At 40.8% G+C, this 10603-nt stretch overlaps 1 protein-coding gene across 1 annotated transcript in view; it reads right to left on the reverse strand.

Annotated features, from left to right (window-relative positions):
• The window catches only part of sobpa (sine oculis binding protein homolog (Drosophila) a), a 40778-nt gene extending 34550 nt beyond the window's left edge, over positions 1-6228 (reverse strand). Inside the window, 1 exon segment of the mRNA XM_044166908.1 lies at positions 5293-6228. Coding sequence (XP_044022843.1) covers positions 5293-5388 — 96 coding nt within the window. The 5' untranslated portion in view covers positions 5389-6228.
• Positions 6229-10603: the final 4375 nt, after the last annotated feature.

Below are 10603 nucleotides of genomic sequence, written 5' to 3' on the forward strand. Positions count from 1 at the left end.
GTAAATGAACAGTTAAGCAAAACGTGACAGTGCAAGCACAACTGCAGCAATTAGCCCAACTGCAAGGATGAAACCTTAAGAAGAAAAAATCTTCAAGGAGAAAATCCTCCTTTTAAACAAATGAGTTGGAGCATAACCCAACCTGAATGTACTCCTGAGTAAAACGGATGTAGCTGTAAAATAACCACATCAGGGAGACAAAAACACAGCATCTCTCTGTGTCTCCCTTTCCTTTCTACCAGACTGTCCTCTGTGTCACCCTACTACTTTGAGAAAGTGGGAGTAATATTAAGAGTGGAATCTAATCCTGGTTGGCGGCTCATCAAAGCAGCGGCACCAACTTCAGCTCTGGGTGAGCTCGGGAGGAAGAGGCATTTGAGGCACAGAGGCAGTTACAGATGTCTATATATTACACTGGATGTATAGCCTTTTTATCTGGTTTAACACAGACAAAATCTCTTTTCATTAGCTTTATTCATCCCAAAGTCTTCTAAGAGCCTCTAACAGAACAGAGGCCGACTGGAAGTGCAGTTTATGTTTGAGATTAGATTTTTATATATCAAGTTAGAAAAATTCAAAAAAAGGCAACATTTGTTAAATGCATGGCCCTGGGATGATGACTTCTATTGGTCCGTCCATCTGTCTGTGCAAGACTCTGGCCCTGAGAACAATATCTTAACAACTGCTGGACAGATTTCCATAACATTTGGATTTAGTAATCATGTTCCCCAGAGAATGATCCCTAATTATGTTGTTGACCCCCAACTGCCACCAAGTCAAAATTTTCCCTCTGTCAAAATGTTGCTAATGGGGTATCTCAGAAAAAAAAAAGCAGGAGCGCCATAAGATTTGTTGTGGATATTCATGGTCCCCAGAGGATGGATATAAATCTAAATGTTTTGGTGCGTTCCACAACTTTTTTCTATAGAACCATCATCAGATCAATATGTCCACTTGTACACAGTAAATATGCACATCTAATAGACAGATTGCCATGAAGTTTACATTGCTCATTCATGCTGCCAAGAGGACAAACCCTTTCCATTTTAGACACTCTATGAGCTTTCCTCTAGTGCCACCATCAGACTAAAATATCATTCTCTGAAATTTACTGAACACATCCTTTTCCCCAAGGGGATAAACCCTTTAGATATCAATGAGACCACATAATTGTTCATCCACTGGTACTGTGGGGTGTAAAAAATATTGCAGCCTTTAGGGACCTAGTTTTGTAAACAAAGCAGGAGCAATGGAAGCTAATTGACTGTATAAAAAATAATGACAGCAGGAATTGATTGCTTGCTAATCAATGGGTCAGTCATTGCAAAAAGTCAAGAAATGGCCTAAGACATTTTTAAATGCTGTTTTCAAAGTGAGATTTTGTAACTTTTGACAGAAGAAATAGCACACTCACCATATTTAGTTGACACTATGTCAGAGAGGTTGTGAGTCACCTTCATGCTCACTTTGAACGCTGGTGCTGTTGAATTGCATCATAATATGTTGAAAGGTTTTTCTAACATTTCAGCCATCCCCATATGTCACTACTGGATTGCTCTAGTTTGGTGTACCTTATAAATGGGCATCTCAATGTACATACAGTGTATAATCTATTATCATTATTGTGTACAATTAAAGGCATCAGCTTTTAAACCGCCCTGTCTCTACTGATGCCTTTGCACTATGGGTTAGACCTCCGATATGCTGATGATATTTTGGTGTATTTATCTACAATGTCAAGGAGAAGAAAACCATCAGCAGGAAAATACCCACTTTGTCCTCTTTAACATCGGCCAGAAATATAGTTTCAAGATGGTGGTTTTACAGAGCCTTTGCAGGATAATTACTCTTCATGATACTTTCAGTACAGATACGATTCACAAGCTGGCACTTTTCTGCCATATATTCAGCAGCTGATAATGCTAAAATTTTAAATCCTGCTTCTGCACAGTCTTCCTCCTTGTTTCCCTCCAGTAAGACCCAGTTATGGCCAGTAGGGCTTGTGATAATGATGGTGGTGGGAATTGGATAGCTTGCGGGTAGAAACCAGAGCAGGTCACTGTACACCGTGATAACATTCCCGAATCCACACGCCAAGTTTCCCTTTGCCTCCTCCTCCTTCTCCACTTTTCCACTCCCCTGCTCCCTCTCTCCTCCTCTGCCTCTCCCTCTTCTCTGCTTTCATTTCCCTCTACTTTCCTTGATATCTGATCCAGCAGAAACACTCAGGTTACAGTTTTTACAGCTTAGCCAGCCCAGCGCTGTATACATTCCTTTCTCCACTGTTTCTTACCCCACTCTCCAGCCTCTCATATCCCCTCCATGCCCGCTCCTCCTTCTCCTTGATTACTCACCAGGGCTTATTTTACCATGGCACACATTAAGCAGCCAGATGAAGGAAACACTGTCAGACTGTTTGGTTTTTCAGAGGAGTATGATCCCTCACAAGGGCGCATTGTGTGTCTGTGTGTGTGTTTTCCTCCGGCTTTGGTCTGAACTATTGAAGATGAGAAAAGGGAACAAACTGGGTCTTTTTGTTCTGAACACTTGGAATAGAAGAATCTGAGAGTTTTCGACAATACATTAGACTTCCCTTACTGGCTGTTCTGAGGGAGGCTGTTATCATGCAACCATGGCATACTGTTAATTAATTACAATGTTGTAGGTCGTAATGCTGGGTGTGGGTTTACAGTTTGATTTGTATCCAGGTGTAATACTCTCCTAACCATGCCATAACCTCATGTTATATCATATCAAATACATCCATATCTTTTTAATATGATTCCACTTATTAGCTCCCATAATGTCACAATAACAACGAAGGTCTTGAAAGAGAGGCAGCTGCTATTTTCTAGTTCCTTACCTAAATTAAATTTGTAGACAGCCGCTTATGTGTGTGAATGTGTGTGCGTGTGTGTGTGTGTGTGTGTGTGCAATAGGAGATGAAATTCAAGGTTGCGTAATGAGCTACAATCGAACTTGTTTAGCCTTTGAAAGTGTTTTGACACCTTAACCACATCTGCTGCTCCATTCAGTAGCTTCCCCTGGTATTGATGGAAAAACTGGAGTTGTCATGGGAGAGTGGTGTTTTCCCCTACGCACCAACAACACAACATTAGATCTGTTGTATTTTATATTGATATATCTAAAAATTCACAAGCTACTGACATTTTTATTTGGTCGGGTTACACCTTCCACAATCTGACTGATTACAGTTACTATACTGCACTTACAAATCAAATGACAAATTAAGCTGCTTTCATCAGATGAGATGTTTAACTGACATGTCTGCTCTTCGAAACATATTGTGAGAGGTGTCAATTCACTGAAGCCTGAATGATGACCCATGTCACAGCATCTATCATATCTAACAGCAAAACTTACAGACCTGCAAATAAAACATCACTTCTGACTGATGACTGACATCATATAATTACTTGGTCACTCTGATAAATTAGAAGAGGAGACGTTTGATTCGATTTTTTTTTCACAGTGAGTCCGAATAGATTTATGGTCATATTTGCTCTCTGCTGTAATGATAAAAATGACGAAATAAAACCTGGACTTGTGCTCAAATGTGGCAAGGCAACACTTCAGTGTGCCTAAATGATGCTCATAAAAATTTCTTCCATTCTAAATGCTCCACTGAGACTACCTCAAGTGCTCCCCTGATAAGAAATAAGGACATTTCGCCATGGAGAGACCCTGCCTGACACCCCCACCACCACCACCACCATGCATCCCTCCCTTCTGTCATCAGGACCAGACAGCAGGCGGATGGGTTAACTGTATCTCTTCATAAACTGAAGAGCATGACAAATTTAATTAATTTTCTTTTAATTTTATCAAGAGAAAGGTGCAGTTTAACACAAAATTCTGTTACTGAAAGAAATCCCCTTTCTCTGGACCTCCAATGCAATTTTTAGGTAACAAGCAAGAACAGCTCTGAAAAGGTATGCATCTGTTCAAGCTGCAACTAAGTGGAACACACAAGGAAAATACCTAAAATATAGTACTGTAGATTGCACTGCTAAAAACAGATTTCAATAGGCAACATTATCATGCAATATTATTGTAGTTTACTACCTGTTCCTTATTGCTATATGATAATAATAAATGCATCTTTGGCAGCTGAGCTCACCAGCAAAGCTTCAAAATTGTCATCAATAAAATGAACATCATCTTTTTTTTACAGTAACAGAGAAGACATATAACCGCGGCTGGTATTTTGGATAGGTCTAAATTATTCCAGGGTTGTTTCAGGACTCGCTCAAAGCCAGCAACCTCCTCTGACAGCCCCAAAATCCCAATTTTTTCACAATTATTCTCGATGTGATCACCTGCATATCCACACATGAAAGCAAAAACACTGAGTGCATGTGTGTCACCAGCCAAATGTGTATAAACAATGAAAAGACGAAGACAAAGCGGACACACAGCCTGCCTCACACACAAATGCCAGGAACACTTTCTTTCTCCACAATGAACCGCAGGGAGCTCAGGGCTCAAATATCACAATGTGCACCGAGCAACAAAAAAAAATAAAATAAAAAAACACGAATAGAAACAACGTGTGGGTGAATATTGGGGTGGAATCGTGCAGGCCGAACACGGGAGACAATGTGCTCTTGTCGAGTGCGTAAAGCTCACAGACGCACATCTGGATCACACGCCTCTGGGCAGCCGGGCAACACACACACACACACGCACACACACACACAAACACAAACACACAACTCGACTCAGAGGCAAACCCACGCAGTCGACATACCCGCAAAAGCTTCGTGGATAGGCGAGTGTTCCCCCATTGATTTATACCAATTATGCACATTGGCTGCTCTCCGCTGCGTCGTAGTGTAACAGTATTAATAGTAATAGTAGAGGCACTGTTGACGCCTTCACTGACGCACTGGATTTTCCATTAACTCTGGGCAGGCAGGGCACACAAACGGCGAAATTGTGACATGAAGCGACAGCGTACGCCGTATTCTTGACTGATTCCAAACTTACTAGTAGAACAGTGGCAGTGAATGAGTGCCGCATCCATTGTGCAAGGCGGTATATTGGCAGGGTGCGCTGCTTAGGCTGGCATTCGGCGTGGATATAAGACAATAGAACTTGGGTTAAAAAAAAATCATAAATCAAAGTTTGACTATCATGCAGCTAATTGCACTTCAGTGTATCGTATATTTTCACCGCCTGGTTAGTGCTTGAACAAACATGCATGCTCCTCACAACCACTCTGTTTCCACGCGTAATCACATGCAAGTGGGCACAGACCGCTTTTTTTACCTTCATCTCTTCATTTATTTCCCTTTTCACCGGGTGAGCTGGTTTTCGGCTTCTTTTATTTTCCGGAGGTCTGCCCTCTTTTTCCATCTCTGCCATGTTTTCTCTTTGATACTTCTGTCAATATTTGCGGTGAGGAGGGGAGAGGAGGGGGTGAGAGAGGCAGCGGCAGCTGTTTACAGTCGCCAGACGGCGGATGTCTTGCAGCTTTTCAGCGGCCCGTGTGACGCTGATGATGCCGCCGAGGGCTTGCGGTGCCCGGCTAAGTCAGCCATCTTCTGCCCGTATCGTCCACGGTCCGTGCGCCAGTGGTGAGCCGCCTCTGTGAGTCAAAGGAGAGGTTGAGTGAGGGGAAAAAACGAGACAGGGGGAGGGGCGTCCGCTGAAACATTATATGACGCGTTGATGATCTGAGGTAGGCTATTTCTTCTCGCTTTCCCATGGAGCGCAATCAGAGCAGTCACATCCACTTAGCGCTGCTCCCTCATGGTGAAAGTCTGCAAGCAGCAAACAGGTGCCCACACGCAGCCAGCCTGTCTCACGTTGTTCTTCGGGGGAGCCGCAACCTACTGGTGCTGCTCATAGTGAAATGTGGCCTTTCTACCAGTTACAGCTTCAGTTATTTAACGCCACAAAGTCAAAAGTCAAGTCTGGAAGTTCCAGCGCGTTTAGTTGCATGTGCAGAAAAGACATTTTGCTGTCAGTCGTAACCCGAGCAACTGTGCAGGTGTAGTGGGTGTAGTGCCTTGCTCAAGGGCACATCGGTAGGTCAGTGGATGTCGCAGGGCTTAAACCCATGGCTTTATTTGTCTTGCAAAGAGCAATATTAAAGTGGAAGATCAGGAACATCTGGAGCAGGTGCGTGATGATGGCAGCTTTCTCAGCTGAGGAAAAAGAAAACGTGTGTGAGCAATCAGAATAGAAGTGCAGCCTAAAACAATCCTTCATCATATTGATGGAAAAGGTTCAATCCTCTCTCAAGGCCAAAGGAAATTTCTTAGGTGAGTTGATTTTGTTATGACTGAACCATCATGCTTGAAAGTTTCCATTTCGCCTTCAGAGTGTTGCTTCTTCCTCAGGTAACAACGTGAATGGCGCAAATGAGCCTCCAGGTGTCTCAGCTTTCATTTTGGTACCATACTTGCACCGGTTTTCAACATTTATCCTAATAAAACACGTTTGCAGGGATCCCATAGTTCAATTTTATCATTATCAGACTTGTAAGAGACAAGGAAGGTTGAGGAAGACATCATACTTTGAGCCTTGAGGTAGTTGTGTAATTTGTTACTTTCAACACATTCCCAAATAACTGGGAGCACCAGTTTAAAGGGAAAATATTCTAAAACTGATTTATAATGTTTTTTCCACATTATTGGACTGATAAATTATAACTTTGAACATGAACATCTCTTTCAGTCTAAGGTTAAAAGACAAAAACTGGAGTTGTACCATAACAGTCAACCATGCATTCTTTTCTTCTTCTTTTTGAACTTGTTTTAGTTAGTCTCAAAATAATACATTGATCACATACAATCTTGGACATTCCTTGAGGACAAGCTCATCCAACGTTTTGGACAGGCGTCCATCTCTGCACAAAAATATCCTTTTTCATTTCTTCCATTATGTACACCTGTCTCAGTCTGCAACCAAGAAACAGTTATCATTTTCCTTGCAATTAACAATAATACCCTTAAAATATACAGATTAGAGTATACCTCTCGGTATACATCCAAACATATAACACAGTGGATTCAAAGGTAAATCAACATCTAAAATGACTGTTATCTCACTTTTAATATTCTCCCAAAACTTCTGCAGTTTTGGACAATCCCAAATAATATGTGTATGATCGCCAATCATTCCACAGCCTCTCCAGCATAACGGTGAGGACCCTCCAACAAACCCGGACACCACCTGAGGGGTCCTAAAAAACCTAACCTTAACTTTACAGCCACACTTCCTCCACATAGGACTATTTGTGATCTTATGGCTACTTATGTGACTTTCCTCTCATTCTTCAGCCTCTATTATCACATTAGTATCCCATTCCCAATGTTCATAAATATTGGATATATACTTTCTTTCCATAAAATTATTTTCTATCATGTTTAATAAAGTACCTTTCCACGCCTGTTGGAGGTCTCCTAATTGCTGTGAGTCATTACATAATGCTATAAAGTGTCTAAACAGGTCTTTCGAAGGCATACCAAAACATTGCTGTAGCTGTGCAAAAGATTTCAAACGATCTCCTTCCATTAATTGATTAATGGTAACCAGGCCCAAGTCAGCCCACCTTTTAAAGCCACCATCACACAAGGATGGCTGAAAATCTGGCATATTGGTATTGCCCTTGATATAGAACTTGGCCTTCTCCCCTTTTTCCTTACATTTTCCCACACATTCAGTGTATTTTGTATCCAATTGTTTCTAATCCTCTTTTTTCCCCCAATGTGGTTTATCCAGGAATATTATTGTACCCATCCTGTATCCAAGTCATTTTTAATCAAATGGACCAATATCCATAGTTGGGCTGCCTGATAGTAGTTTTGGCAAGATTTGGCAAGCCAAGACCTCCATTGTGTTTTGGTAAAAGGAGTGTTTTGAGCCTAACTCTGGGTCTTTTCTTCTACCAGATATATCTCAATAAAAGTTTATCTCATCTAACATCTTGAAGGTAGTAGCAGGTACTGATATGGGCAAAGACCGAAAAGAAATCTGGGTAGCACATGCATTCAAATTGATTCCTAAATCTCTCTTTAGCCCAATATAAGGGTGCCATACTGTTTAAATGAGGTGGACAATTTCTGATTTATCTTATAGCCCAACACCTCTCCATATTTTCCTAAACCACTCAATATGAAGGGGATTGAGTCTAAGGGGTTTATGATGTAGAGTGAAATGTCATCTGCGAATAACGAAATCGTGTGTGTAATACCCTCTTGGTCATCTCTTCCCTGTAACTGAGGGTTTGATCTAATGATCTCTGCTATGCTCTGCTCCAGTAAATCTAAGGGCCCCTTCTGCTTTATATGTCAACAGCTCATCTACTTTTTTTTAGGTCTTCCTCATCTCTGTACTGTTTATGTTTTCTTTCTAGTATTTTAATCACATTTTCTAGATTCTGCTGTTTTTTAGGTCAATTATTGTTAGAATCAAAATAACTCTTCAGTTCTTGACTTATCCTCTCCCATATCAGAGAATCAGACAACATGGACACATTGAGCCACCAATATTTAAAAGTCTCATTAGTTCCAAGGTAATATTGTAATATTATCAATTACTCAGGTGTAATTGATAATATTACAACTGACTGCATTCCATTCAGGTGAGCTAGTTCCAGGGTCCTGGTATTGTGCAAGCTGGGTCACTGTCATGGCTTACTGGGACACTTAATGGAACAGAGCCATTGATAACGAAATTTGTTTTCCTGCTATGACAAGTCAAAATCCCTGCTGTGAAAAAGGTCTGTACTCATAATATACAGGTGGTCACATATGCACATATACATTCACATACATATATCGCCACGTGCATACATACACATGCATGTGCTTTTGTGAGTCCGTGCAGTCTGTCCTCTTTCCAGGTCTGCATGGTGGAGAGGAGGTCGTGTGGCTCAGGTTCTATCTGTTTGGCAACGTCCCCCCAGATCCATTCTTCATATATGTTTACAATCTATTTATAACTTTGTCATCATGAGTGTCCACACTGTAATTTTACTATGCTGGTGTATTCTGTACACACGACATCTATTGCATGTCTGTCCGTCCTGGGAGAGGGATCCCTCCTCTGCTGCTCTTCCTGAGGTTTCTTCTTTTTTTCTTCCCTGTTAAAAAGGGTGTTTTCCTTATCTAAATCGAGGGTCTAAGGACAGAGGGAGCATAGGATTTGTCCGTAACGCCCGTTGAGGCAAATTTGTGATTTGTGATATTGGGCTATATAAATAAAATTGACTTGACTTGACATTCAGATATATCTTTTTGTTAAGTTGTTTTAACTTTCTGTTGCTCTTGCAGAGCTCATTAAAAAGGTTGAAATTACATGTTTTGACAATGCTTTGACAGTGTCACAGGGTCCACTCAGTTACTGGCATATGAAATAGATCCAGATCCCTTTTATAAATGATTTTTGCTTCGGGCATTCATTTACCTGTTTCAACTGTGTGCTACATGCTGTCCTCTGACTTTAGCTGGAATTCCAATGAGTTGGCAAGTGGAAAGCCACTGAGAGTGCCGGCGGATTCTGCTCATGGCATTGTGACACCCATCTGAGCCGGAAAATCAGCGGGAACAGGAGCCGTGAACCGTGATGCAGGGTCAGGGTAAGATGACTTGTGTGTTACAGTGCTGCTCTTGCCATGCCATGCAAACCAGCAGCTCACCTGCATCACAAGATCACAAGCTGTTCCTCCAGCTACAACAGTTTGGTTTAGTGTAATATAACTGTAATGCTTCTGATGATACACTGTGCAGTAATTCAGGTGGCTGCTATTATATAATCTGTTGATTGGAATAGCAATAAAGCATGTGTAATCTAAATGACTCAGCTGCAGTTTGGTGCATTTTTTGCTATAACTAAATATTGTTGTAACATATCTAGCTATTTCCCCAGTTACGACAGTTTGATGCTGAGACCGGATGAATCAATAACAAGTTAAAATACAGTTTTTCCTTAGCATATAATACATGGATAAACAGTATGTGTGTTTGTTTTGTGCAGCTCCATGTTATGTAAGCTGTCCTTGACAGACTTTCTCCCCAGTCCAGTAATAAGCAGATGGAGTGGGATTCAATGAAAGCATTGTTAAATCTAATACTGCTGGGGTATTTCCCTATCATACTGTGGAACTGTCATATTGTCATAAGGATTGTATTACATGAACTGAAACATGAGTGGGGCTATTTTTTTTCACAATTCAGACTGTTTGGTTTAGATGGATATTTTCATTTTGTTCATCTGGTATTCAAATCATTTTTGACCTCAGCACAGGAGTTCAAATTTGTGTTTTTTTTAGTGGACATTTGCCATAATAGAAACACATAATGAGATGGGACAGAACTAAGACAGATTTTATCCAAAAGTGTTTCCACATTGACATAAAATCTCACTGAGCATGTTCTTGATTCACAGTAATCAGAGTTAATATGAAACATGCAGCTGTCCCTGTACTTTACAATTATTTGACAAAAGCAGTGATAAAATGTCACTGATGTTTCCGTGTCAATTAAATGAAAAACAAACAATGAGGCAGTACTAGCTCTTAATCTATGCAACAAAAAAAAGAAAGAAGATACCAGAATAAAACAATAACATT

The sequence above is a fragment of the Siniperca chuatsi genome, linkage group LG15, assembly GCF_020085105.1.
Source record: "Siniperca chuatsi isolate FFG_IHB_CAS linkage group LG15, ASM2008510v1, whole genome shotgun sequence".
Lineage (NCBI taxonomy): Eukaryota > Metazoa > Chordata > Actinopteri > Centrarchiformes > Sinipercidae > Siniperca > Siniperca chuatsi.